General features: G+C 41.8%; 1 protein-coding gene across 1 annotated transcript in view; it reads right to left on the bottom strand.

The window, feature by feature from the left end:
• Positions 1–3,002: 3,002 nt before the first annotated feature.
• The window catches only part of TMEM200A (transmembrane protein 200A), a 166,812-nt gene continuing 155,983 nt past the window's right edge, over positions 3,003–13,831 (bottom strand). Inside the window, exon 2 of the mRNA XM_030196532.1 lies at positions 3,003–5,242. Coding sequence (XP_030052392.1) covers positions 3,757–5,226 — 1,470 coding nt within the window. The 5' untranslated portion in view covers positions 5,227–5,242 and the 3' untranslated portion in view covers positions 3,003–3,756. The remainder of the gene's footprint in view (positions 5,243–13,831) is intronic.

Below are 13,831 nucleotides of genomic sequence, written 5' to 3'. Positions count from 1 at the left end.
GTACCTTTGCAAAGGTACGTGGCGGGAGAGGGTTGGCGGCCGGAAGGGGGGGTCGAGAGGGTTGCAGTGTGGGGGGGGGGGGTGAAAGTTGGCAGCAGCAGCGGGGGGGGGGGGGGGGGTCAGTGGCACTGGGGAGGGCTAAAATGTGCCCCCTCACCTTGGGCTCTGGACCTCCCTCCCGTCGAAGTTTGGCTACGCCCCTGTGTAATATACCTGCACCAATTTGCAGAATACACAGACGGTTGCGTGCGTAAATTCTCATTGGTGCCAATTAGTGTTGATAATGGCTTGTTAGTGGCCAATTATTGGCACTGGTTAATTTATTATTTATTACGGTTTATTTACCACCTTTTTGAAGGAATTCACTCAAGGTGGTGTACAGTAAAAATAAATCAAAAATGATCAATAGACAATTACAGCAGCAAAAATATTCAAATAACAATACAAACTATGTCATAGGATACTACTTACAATGTCAACACAATATGTAATAGAATATTTTAATAGACAGCGTAGGGTATAAGCAAATATGGAACATATAGATAGGTAAGAGTAAGAGGAGTTAGAAAATAAGTTAAAAAAAGTTGCACATAAGGTCAGAGAGATTGTTAAATATTACCTCAGCTAGGGTAGGAGTGGATAAACATGTCCTGCTGCAGTATGTGCAATTAAACTATGTGCTTATTAAACTATTAAGTTGCATTTGCAAATCAGCTATGCGTGCTGATTTGTGAATGCAACTTTAGTCGCCATATATAGAATCCGGGGATACGTGCATAAACCGTTAAGTGTGATCCTCATCTATGCTCCGCCCAAACTTCGCCCATGTGAACCCCCACCTTCAAACTATGCTCACAGGTTTCCTGCGCTTTAAACTGATGTTCTTTTTGAGGTGTCACTGGACGATTTAGCAAAGGTAGCTTTCCAGCTACAAGATTGCACAACTGAAAATATATTCACAATTGACACAGATACATTGACTCCTGAGGCAGGCATACCATTTGCCGAAACACAGAACTGTGTTGAGTCTTTTATAGCTAATCATTGGCAATACAGATGTTATCTACTCAGCTTTTGGTGTTCTGCCTGGGTTGGTTGCCCCACGTCCCTTCCCTGCTCCTTGGACAGCACAGTTACAGAGTGACTGGATTATTGACAGGTAGAGCATATAAACATGCCTGTGTTCTAGTCATTTACGTGCATATTTGGCACCTAAATGTTGGTGCCCACGTAACAGAATTGCCCCCTTAAAGTGCTGTAATAATAATTCCCCTCCCCCCATCCAATTCCAATTCCATCCCATCCCCCTAATAGGAATTTCCATGTTAGGTGTTTAACATGTTAGTTAGCACTCACTAATCGTTAACACTGTGTGCTCACTGATAACGTGAAGTTGAACTGTTAACACATATCGACAGCCTCAAAACACCTCCTAATACAGCTTAGTAAACAGGCCCCTGAATGCATCACCTAATGGTATTGTTGGGGAAAAAAAGAAAATATTCTGTACCTTATTTTCCTGTTGTTCTATGGCTGAATGTACAAAAATACTCTTATCCAGGGAGCCACACACCTTGAACAATAGTCATATTTTTATAGCAACATCATGTCAACAAAGGTACACTCAAGAAGTGATTGAATCTGCTGTGAGCTATCACGTGCTAGCCAATTAAATTGCAAAGGAAAAGTGAGCACTGGGGTGTCTAATACATTACACTGATGTTGTGTGTGGTCCCCATCTTGGAGTTACTGGATGATCCACAGTCGAGGGATGAACTCCTGCTTTTCAAAGCTAGCACCTGCACCAGTATGCTCTTGATCTTTGGCATGCCACATTAAAACCCAAGTTCTATGAGTGGTGATCAAAACTGTGCAGGCAAATTTGGATGCACGCTTAATTTGTGTGCACAATTTAATTGAATAACAAGTCAGCTAGCACCAATAATGGGGCGTTAATCAATTATTGGCACTAATTGGCAATAATTTGAATTTATATGCACATCTTGCTAGGCAGAATTCTAAAAAGATGCACACAGAATTTTTTAGTACATAACTGAAAAAAGGGCATATGCCATGGGAGGGGCATGATCAGGTCGGGGTGTTCACTAACTATGCTGCATTATGATAGAATCTGGGGGATCTGCGACTAATTTAGGCACGAAGATTTACAGCAGGGTTCAGTTTGTGCAAATCCTCGCACCCAAAACTGGGCACAGATCCTGGCACTAAGCGCTTTTCTCTAAATGGCACCCAACTCAGAGCACCATTTATAGATTAGCAATCAGCACTCGTTTTTTTTCAGCGCCCAAATTTGGGCGCCATTTACTGAATCTAATCCTAATTGCCAATGCTTCAGTTTATCCCATGGAAATTATCTCCCTACCACCAAGGCTGATCTGTGCTGTTCAAGCACTGAAGAGCTTCGAGGTGACCATGTGTACAGCTGGGATGCACATATATGTGCAGAGCACATTTGGGGGGGGGGGAGGGGGTTGTTTAATCTGCATGAAATGCAATATCTGGCCAATATTCAAAACTCTTTAACCGGCCAGGAATGTCTCTTAGCCGGTTAAATAGCGTTTTAGTGCCTAAATGCAGATATTCAGTGTAAGATAATTGCTTATCTCCGCTGAGAATTCGAGGTTAGTGGATAGCAGTTAACCGGCTATATCATGCGACACAGCTGGTTAAGTATGGATATTCAGCACCAAACCGGCTATATTTAGCAGTTAAAATAGGCCGTATAAATAGCAGGCTTATCTATAACCATAAGCACTTAACAGGTTAGTGCGGGATATAGGCTTTACCAGTTAGGTTGCCGTGGTCAAAAATGAAACCGGATATTCAACACCTTTTGCTGGACACAGCCCTGCATTGAATATTCGTTCTGATTGCTGATATCAAGCAGTCACCTCTCAGCCTGGCAGTGGCTGAATATTTGGGAGGGGGGGGGGGGGTATATCATCAGCTTGATTTTAAGTGTTTCATATAATTTACCCAAGCCAAAATGTTTCATCTAGAACGTGTGATATTTAAACGAGGGTACTCTACTACACTTCCAGAAAGCTGCACATGTTCTGACTTTTACAAATATTTCAGATTAGCAAATATCAATGGTAGTGATAGAGCTGTATGGCATTATACTGGTTTCCATTAACATGACACGGGCTGCATACATCCTGGCGAAAAACATTTTGCAGAATGGTAGATATAGATGATGACAGTCAGCATACTAAAGAATTCACAACATTGGATTTCAGGTTCAGCAACAACAAAGAATTTACGGGTATGGCATTAAGATTCTTGTGTGAATGATTTCATCAACAAAGTAGCCTAGGACTGACATTATTCTCTGTAGGAATTAACTATAATACCTAGCTAATAATGAACTTGGGATTTGGTGATTCCAGTTATACCTGCTTGCTTCCTATTAGAAACTGGAAGCCCCGTGTTTTACAAAGGTAATGATGGAGGAATAAAGCACATGTAGGATTTGGTGCCGGTTCTAGAATGAATTCGATAAAGAGAAAATTGTAATGTGATTTTGCGTGAAAACACATATTTTGTGTAATGATAGTCTGGTATTACAGTTGTATAACTCTAAAAGCAAGAGGTGAACAGCTCCACTCACAAAAACCATCTTTGTTATGATATAACCATTTGGTTAATAAACATGCACCAATCAACAAATGAGGGAGCAAACTACTGGTCAAAATGTTTATAAAAATAACACCTTGTAAAATACATTTTGTTCCATTAAAATCTGGTTTCAGAAGTTCCTCGTTTCAGATTGTTACTCAAAAACTCATCGTGTTCAAAACTCAAGTTATTATGAGATCTTGAAATCATGAGTAGCTTCTCTTTATTGGTATAATCCTTTTTGGCTGAGGACTGAGGAACAATTAGCCTATCCATAGGGTCCTCTTTGTTCTCTAATTTCATATAACCCTTGCTGTTGCTGCGGTCCAGTCTTGGCCAGCTTGGATGTTTTCTTTGTTCGGCATGCACTGTGAGAGTGGAAGGACCCCGATCCAAGTCTAAGGATTTGGAATGTGAAGCGAGGATATGCAAAGATGTATTAGATCCAAACTGTTTTCTGGCAGCACCAGGTGATAACAATTGTCCAGTGCTTGACTCGAGAGCCATAGAAGATTTGAATTCACTGGAGAGAGGCTCCATAATAGAAGAACTCCTTAGCAGCATTGCACCGCCAGGTTTGTACGATTCACTGACATCTGTTGAAGGAGAAGGTAGGGAATCCATTGATGCATTTCTAGGCTGACTCCTATTGATTTCAGAGTCCTCGGTGATGCTATCTATGTCTGGTTCATCAATCACACAGTTGTTAAGTTTAATTACTGGGAGTGTGAATGCATTAATGGAGGAAGAGACGATTGATTTGGTTTCACATTTTTTGGAACTACTATTCCTGTCATCCATTAGTCTGCTGGGGTAGGAGTGGAGGCCAAAGACGGAGCCAGAACGCTCAGTCAGCAGAGGTGGTAGGAGACTAGTAAATTTTCTTTCCGTCAAGCCACTCTCTTCATCCTCCATGGACCTACATCTTTTAAAATTATTACCAAAGCCTGAAAAGGAAGCAATTGTATTTGCAGCCAAATTAGAAGCACAGTGGTTCTCATTATGCCTCACTTCTGTTTCTCCAAAGAAGCCAGCATAGGCACCATTCAGATGTTTCTGCTCTTTGATTCGCAGAGTATGGATATCTATTACAGTAGAATATATGTCTCTCATGTGAATGACTTTGGTCTCTTTGTCTCGGTTTTCATGAAGTATGGCATTAGCACAAATAAAGATAAATATCCCTATTCCCATGGTGAAAGGTCCTAACATTTTCATCTTTTCTGAATGTAAATGCTGTTCAAAGAAGCGGGCCATTATGCCACCTTCTCTCAGGATTTGAGTTTTATTGTTTGACATACTAACATCTGGACCTAGCAAAACATCCTTCTGTGGCCAATACCCAAGGATAGCCATTGCAATTCCAGCTACTGAGATCAGTACTCCCAGAATAAGGAAGAAGCCAGATGGGGAATAGAGTCGAATTTTTCCTCTGACAATGACTACATCAGCCCTCGGCCGACGCCTGACAGGTTTTTTCTCTTCAGGAGGCGGTGATGTGGAGCGAGATAAATGATGCTGAGATCTGGCGGAGTCTTGCCTCTTTAAGGCTGCCAGTCCTGTTATTACACCACCAGTTGCTATCATAGTTCTGTATTCTACCCTGGAAAGGAAACAACGAGATTACACATGTTAGAAGTTTGAAAAATATAGAAGTCATTTTATAAAAACAATTAAGCACAGCTGTAGAAATTCAATTTATTTACAACAACCCTTTCTCAGTGATAGCCTTGGTTGTACATACAACTGAAAACTAAGAAGGCAATTCTCTAAAGGGGGGCCTAATTATAGCTAGCTTGAGCCTATGCTCTGAAGAAAACTAGGCGCCTGTTTTTCCTTACAGTATAAATATGTGCATATAAATTTACTCACAATATAGACCTGGTAAAGATATGCACCTAGGTGGCTATAAAATGTACAAATATAGCATTCTATAATTCATGCACATAACTGTGTTCCCTGCTTATACTCCACCCAGTCTATACCCACCTTCACATTATGCACATTTTGACTCCAGCTTATAAATAGCTCTCAGTCAGCATTAGTGCCAGTGGTGTGCTGGAGCAGGCTCTCACAAGCCATTTGTTAAGTAGCCCCCACCCCCCCACATGGCTACTTTAACAGCTGGTTCCTAAAATACAAGCTTAGGCCCCCTCCTAAGTTCTCTTTTACTTTGCTGGTGGGGATGCTAAGCCCTGCCAGCCAAGTAAATAGACTGCTGCTGCTCCCCGCTCCTTGTTTCCAGCTCTGAGCAGCAGGCTGGGACTTCTTGTGCATGTGAGAGAAGACCCAGCATGCTGCTCAGAGCCAGAAACAAGGAGCAGGGAGTGGTAGCAGTTCATTTATTGGCTGGCGGGGTTCTGCATTCCTGCAAGCAAAGGTATGCCTAGCATGTCCGCGTGAGTGTGTTGGGAGAGAGAGAGGCATGCGCTGCTCCCGCCAGTCCACCCCTAGCCCTCGCACAAATTGCAGGGCTGGCTACGCTCGGAGAGAGAGCCCATTGTCAAAAATTTACCAGTACACCCCTGATTAGCACACATATATGCTGGTATTCTGGGCATTCATGCACATTCTTGGCATCTAAATGTTGCCACCCTCTTTATAGAATTATCCCATACCGGAATCTCATAATAACATAATACAGTTCAAGCTTTTCCTTCTTACCTACAAATGCACTCAGTCTGCAGCCCCTCATTACCTCTCTACCCTCATTTCCCCTTACATTCCCGCCCGTAACCTCCGCTCACAGGACAAATCCCTCCTCTCAGTACCCTTCTCCACCACCGCCAACTCCAGGCTCCGCTCATTCTGCCTCGCCTCACCCTATGCTTGGAATAAACTTCCTGAGCCCATACACCAAGCCCCCTCCCTACCCATCTTCAAATCTTTGCTCAAAGCCCACCTCTTCAATGTTGCTTTCGGCACCTAACCTTTATACCTTTCAGGAAATCTAGACTGCCCCTATTTGACTGACTGTACATTTGTCCTTTAGATTGTAAGCTCCTTTGAGCAGGGACTGTCCTTCTAAGTTAAATTGTACAGCGCTGCGTAACCCTAGTAGCGCTTTAGAAATGTCAAGTAGTAGTAGTAGTAACATAATAAACTGAATATAAATTAACTAACTTATTCAGTGCCCCATGTGCCCAATTTCTTTTCCATACATTTCACCTGCCAATGACTCTCAAACATTTAAAAGCAAAAAAGTCAAATTCCTGTTTCTCCTTACTCCTAAAATTTGGAAAACCCTACCTACAACATAAAGTATAAGAGGGAGGGGGAAACAAAACAGTCTGGAGGGAAACAATACCACAAACTAGGAGTGTAGGAGAACAGTGAAGTGGGCTATAGATAGAACAACTAGGTGTAGTCAATCAGAGAAGGAAGCAACATTTATTCAGGGACCACCCGCGGTCCGTGTTTCGACAAACACCTGCATCAGGAGTCAAAAGTAGTATGTCACAGCTGTGCAGCGCTTCACTGTTCTGCTGCACATAAGAGGGAGGGGGGCACAAACAGGGTTACCAACACTGCAACCTATTTGGATATCAATGCAACCTCATCAGCCTCCCTTCAGATAGAACTGAGGTTCAAAACCAACTAGTATTTTCAGAAGGAGAGGAAAGTTCTAAGCTTCCTCAAAAGGTGAGGGTCTAAACTGAAGGAAGATAAGTTAGAACAATCTTGGGCCAGTCAGGATTTCAGGATATGCACACCAAATATTCATAGGATACATCTGCATACACTGCTATGTACAGTGATGTGGTAGCCATGTTAGTCTACTTTTAATGGTAATAAATAGAAATAAAACAAAACATAGAAAAGAAAGTAAGATGATACCATTACTTGTATGTACAGTAACTGTCATGCATATTATAACAGGCTGAAGTTCTGTCAGGCTACAAAAGGGGGCACCTTGTCACCCAGAGGCCACAGGAGGGAGCTATGGCTCCCTGAGTCACAGTAGTAGGACTACAACTCCCATAAAGCTTGGGGGCTAGAGTTTTGGTGCCTCCTAGAATCTAGGAAGAGGAGGAGGAATTAGGAAAAACTAGCCCAGCTGGAAGAGGTATGGGAGAAGGCATAGGCGCCCCGTATAAGAGGCTAGCCCGCCGCCGCCGCCCCCCGTACCTTTAAATATTATACTTTTGCTAGAGTCGCGGGCAGCACCTGCATTGAAGGCATCAGCAGGCTCATCGCGGTTCCAGCAGCCTTCCCTCGCAAGTCGGATGATGGCTCCGCCCTCGTAGAAACAGGAAATACGTCAGAAGAGGGCGGAGCCATCATCCGAATTGTGAGGGAAGGCTGCTGGAACTGCGATGAGCCTGCTGATGCCTTCAATGCAGGCGCTGCCCGCGACTCCAGCAAAAGTATAATATTTAAAGGTACGGCGGGGGGGGGGGCAGGAAGGAAACGAGAGCAGACGGGAGAGGAGAGGAGGGTTGCTGCACATGGTGGAAGAAGGGGAGAGGAGAGGGCAGGGGAGAGGAGGGTTGCTGGACATGGGTGGATGGAGGGAAGGGGAGAGGAGGGTTGCTGGACATGGGTGGATGGAGGGAAGGGGAGAGGAGGGTTGCTGGACATGGGTGGATGGAGGGGAAGGGAGAGGAGGGGTTGGTTTCCTGGTATGTCAAAGGGACCAGTGCACTAGAAATGCTGGGTCCTCCAATGACCAAATGGCTTGCATTTGGTTGTTTCTGAGATGGACATCCTTGGTTTCCATTATCACCGAAAATCAGAAACAACCAAGTCTAGGGACGACCAAATCTAGGGAGGACCAAATTTAAGGATTTGGACGTCCCTGACCGTATTATCGAAACAAAAGATGGACGTCCATCTTGTTTCAAAAAATACGGGTTTCCCCGCCCCTGGATTGGGATGTTCTGCGAGGGCGTCCAAATCAAAACGAGGACATCCCTTTCAATTATGCCCCTCCACATCACATTTCTTACACTGAATGATATATACCACATTGGAAGATCAGCATGTGAAGGATTCCTTTATGTTGAATATTTTTCCTTTGTGAATGACTGTGGGGTCCTGTGAAATGTTTTGGATACCATCTCTGTGGGACAGCACTTTACAAAACCAGAACACTGTACCAATGATAAAAGGGAATTTTAAAACAACACAGGAATGTAAGATCTTTGAATTCAGAATGATTAAATATTTTGACACCCACCAGACAGGACTTAAAGATCTGGGTTTTCTAGCCCATTATAAACCATAGAAATTCTACTGCCTTGTAACCCTCTTATCACCATCCATATCTCCCTTTCCCTCATCCACTTGGCCCTCCTTGTCTCTCACCTAACCCACCCCACCCCTCACCCTGTTACTGTCACTGAAATGCTTTGATGTTTCACTTATATATACTGTCAAAAGTTGTCCACTCTGATATTTATATATACAGCACTCTCACGATTCACTAATCAGTATCAAGCTAATAACACTGTATATTATTTCTCATATATAGTCCTTCTTATAATAGACCTCAGAGGTTTACATCAACAATACCTCTGAGGTCTATTATAAGAAGGACTATATATGAGAAATAATATACAGTGTTATTAGCTTGATACTTATCACTTATATATACTGTCATCTATCAACATTTGCTTATTTCTGATCTGACGAAGAAGGGCTACCTTCTAAAGCTAATCAAAAAATGTATTGTTAGTCCAATAAAAAAAAGGAATCATCTTATTTTCTTTTCTATGTTTTATTTTATTCTATTTCTATTGATTAGCTTTGGAAGTGGACTAACACGGCTAGCACATCTCTCTACATTTTTTAATAAACCACGACCTCGACACAAGTCATGCCTGGTTTCTGCTCTCACTGTCTTTAAGAAGCTAGTGCGGGATTTTTAATGTGTTGGCTGTTTTAATGTGCAAATTTAGACAAGTCTGTGCTGATGTCTAGAGGATGGTAGAAAGCATGCTTGCTGCTTAATGCAGCTTAGTAAAATGGCCCCTTAGAAAGCTCTTTTGTGCCATGATTAATACATAGGAAATCTTGGGATGTGTAAGAAGGAAATAAATCTGTTTGCCCTGGTAATCATTGATTTACAACCACTAAACTGAAAAAAAAAAAAAGGAAAACATGATTGGCTGGGGCTTTTTTCAGAATGTACAGCAGATGTCCTTTGTTTAAGAAACTACCGAGCAGCCTTTTGCATCATCATGTTTCCTACCCATCTGTAATTTTTCAATTTAAATAGTTCACAGTTTAGATAGCTCATGCATTTCTGTCAATTTTTGCTTGCTTCACTTAAATTGCAGGAACATATTTCCAGATGCTTTGTAAGGGATTTTTTTTTTTTATTAGTCTGTAGATCTAGCAGGTAATTTGCTCTCTTCCTTGCTGCAACAAGGAAAAGGACATAATCAAGGTTGTTTCATTTGATGTGCTGTAGCTTTTGCTGGAACAACAGAAGAAGAACGTATCAAAGCAACTCATGGTTCTTCCCATTTCTTAGGTGTCCTTTTACAAAGCTACGGCTTAAAGTGGCCTTAGCGTGTCATTAGTGGGTCTTTTCCGTGTGCTAAGGCCATTTTCAACAGCAGCCGGAAAATGGCCAATTTGCTATTCTCCAATTTAATGGCCATGCACTAATGTTGCCATTAGCATGCAGACATTAATAAAAATGAGTGTGTGAACCCTTATGCTACCTCTTTTGTAGGTGGTAAGAGCTCGCTTGCCAATCCTGAGCTTATCAGTTAGCGCATGGCAAGGCCAATGCACTACTACTACTACTATTTAGCATTTATATAGCGCTACAAAGCATACGCAGCGCTGCACAAACATAGAAGAAAGACAGTCCCTGCTCAAAGAGCTTACAATCTAATAGACAATAATAATAAAGCAAGCAAATACTACTACTACTACTTAACATTTCTAGAGCGCTACTAGGGTTACGCAGCGCTGTACAGTTTAACAAAGAAGGACAGTCCCTGCTCGAAGGAGCTTACAATCTAAAGGACGAAATGTCAAGTTGGGGCAGTCAAGATTTCTTTTACAAAGCCGCACTAGCGATTCCCGCGCGGTAAATGAGAGGAAGCCCATAGGAATTGAATGGGCTTCCTCTCATTTTCTGCACTGAGAATCGGTAGTGCAGCTTTGTAAAAGAGGACCTCGCTGATTAGCAGAGAAATGCTCACTCTCTGCCCCCAGACATGTCCCTCAGTAAAAATTTTAAAATATTTTTTAGTGCATGGGAAATATACACACATTTGCAAGTTACCATGGGATGCCTCAGTGCACCATTTTAAGCTATGGTAAGCATGTGTTTGTGTTTACCGAAGTTTGTTAAAAGTGCTCCTTAATGATTAAAGTGAAGCAGATCTGTCCTCATTAGATGGCTGAAGACACTCAGGGGGTAATTCTGTAACTGGGCACCAGAAATTATTTATTAAAAAAAATTATATTCCATTGTTTACGGTGGAACACTAAACTTGTGTGTGCTGAGTGCTTTTCTATTAAAAAATGCACACGATAAGTCTGAAGAAATGTCCCTACGTTTGTTTTCATTTTACTTGAAATTTCATTATTTTTATTAAGTAAACAGACAAAATACAAAGAGGAGGAATGAAGTGGATCACGAAGCACATTAAGGGCCTTGTTTAATAAGCCACGCTGTAGGCGTGCTAACATTTTTAGCACGTGCTAAAAATTAGCGCACACTAACACTACAGACACCCATAGGAATAAATGTGTGTGTCTAGCATTAGCACACACTAAAAATGTTAGCGCGCCTTAGTAAACAGGGTCCTAAGTAATATCTAACAGAGTATAGACAATCCAAAATACCCAATTGTAATATAGAAACCTTACCGAAAATTGCCTTAGAATAAAATAACGCCTAATTTCTAACAACCAATCTGAAATTTAACACTCTTTATTAGTAAATAAAGACTACCCTGTTCAAGAAGGCTTACCCTCCAGATGTAACCTAATCCACTTCTTTTGATTACATCAAAATTCATGGACACTATCTGACCTTCTATTATTCTTATTTACCTTGTTGTTTCATATATTACCTATATGATTCTATCCTACTATTACACTGTTTAATTGTATTGTAATGAATTGTAATATGCCTTATAGTATTGTGTAAGCCACATTGAGCCTGCAACTAGTGGGAAAATGTGGGGTATAAATATGTTAAATAAATAAATAAATAAATCACTCTGAGGCCCTTTTACTAAGCTGCGGTAAAAAGTGCACTGCGGTAGTATAGGCATGTGCCGGGCCAGTTTTTACTGCATCTTCAAAAAAAAATGTTTTTTTTTTAATGGGATGGGAAAAGGGCCTGCGGTAAAAATGAAACCAGCGCATGCCCAAAATCGGCCTAAGCCCTTAAGGCCACCCACTGATCTACAATAAAGGCTCATGCGCTACACGCGTGGTGACCGGTCAGCACACACCAAGTGCTGATTACTGCTGCAACCAGCATGCGTAGGAGGAAATAAATAAATAATTCATTCACGTGTTATGGGTGTGCGCCAAATCTGAAATTACCGCCAAGAAGGCGCACTGGCCTGGCGGTAGTCTCATTTGGGCGTACGCTGCATGCACGTAGAGTCTACCACGGCTTAGTAAGACATGAATTCAAGTAGACTGGGATATCAACTTGAGTTGCACATAAATGGTAGATACACCCATGCCCTACTCATATGTACACCCCCTTGCAGTTACACTCTAAGATAATGGTTCCCACATCTGGTCCTGGAGGCCCAGTTTTCAGGATTGCCACAATGAATATTCATGAGAGAGATTTGCATGCGTTGTCTCAGCTGCATGCAAATCTCTCTCATGAATATTTTGGGCGAGACTAGGGCAGGCCCACAGTTGGACATCTTTCACCAAGAAAGGAACAGGAAAAGTCCAAGACAAGAAAAAGACATTTTTATCTAGATGTTTCAATACATCTAAGTTACAAAAAGGTGCTCTGACTGACCAGTTGACCACTGCAAGGACTAAGGCTCAACCCTTCCTTAATCCCCCACTGGAGGCTGTCCCCCTCCAACCCCCACAAGAAGTAAAATTGAAAGGGGATAGCAGGCTGTAGGATAGCATTAGGTACTATGGGCATACCTAACAGAGCAGCAAGCAGGTCCCAGGAGTAGTCTAGTCAGTGGTGTGCTAGCAAATTTTTAACAGTAGGCCCTCTCCCCACCCTGCAAAAATTTTTTTTTTTGGGGGGGGAGGGGGCGCAGGTGGGGGGGGCAATGCATTACTGTCTCTCTCCTTTCCCCCTCATGTCAGAGCTCCCATTAAATCATAACCCCCCCCCCCCATTAAAGAACAAATCTTTATAGCCCAAATCAAATGCCATGTTCATAATTAACTTTGTATGAACTTGGCTGCTAATAGTGTGCTGAACTGGACAATGTGGGCACATTTAGACTCTTCCTTCATTAATCAATACCTTCTCTGTGAAATAGTAATAATAAAAAAAAGGCACGTGCATTTTTATAATATACCACTGCATTCCACAAAGCAAAAAGAGCAAGTTCCCAAGTTTTTTTTTTCTTTCTGTAGGTACAAAGGAAAAAAAAAAGATTTTAAATGCTCCCAGGTTCCAATCTAATTCATGTTTAATGTGGAATAAATACCATAAATAAGTAAATAAATAGAAACTCTGAATGTTGAGCACCTGATTCTCATAACATGGTGTCTATTTTAGTGGCCCTTTACCAGGTGAAAAAACAAATCTCTGCATGAATATAACACGTGCTAGGGTGTCCCTATAACCAGCCCCTTCAAATGACACACTGATTACAATTTATAACAAGATACTACTCTATCTATGAAAAGTTATTCCATTATTATACTTCCTCTGTGTACATCCCTGTGCACAAGCCAGCATGCTTGAAAATATTTATTACATTTTTATCCCACATTTTCCGCATAGCAGTAGGCTTAATGTGGCTTACAGGTTCTGGAGAGGAGAGTACCAACTCCGGGAATATATACAGAATGGAAAATAGAGTAGTAGTAGGTGCAAGGAAGCTGATAAGGTTCCGGAAAAGAGAAACTAAATGCAGAAAAAACCCAATGCCTAGTACTCACCTCGCAACACAACAAGGACAAATTTACCACCATCAACACACCAAAACTAAATCTACCAATTTCGGATACCCTAAAAATACTTGGAGTCACCATTGATCGGCATCTAACACTTGAGAAT

Source organism: Microcaecilia unicolor, chromosome 3, assembly GCF_901765095.1.
Source record: "Microcaecilia unicolor chromosome 3, aMicUni1.1, whole genome shotgun sequence".
In the NCBI taxonomy this organism is placed as follows: domain Eukaryota; kingdom Metazoa; phylum Chordata; class Amphibia; order Gymnophiona; family Siphonopidae; genus Microcaecilia; species Microcaecilia unicolor.
Note: the sequence above shows the minus strand (reverse complement) of the source record. Positions and strands in the feature narration are given on the sequence as shown.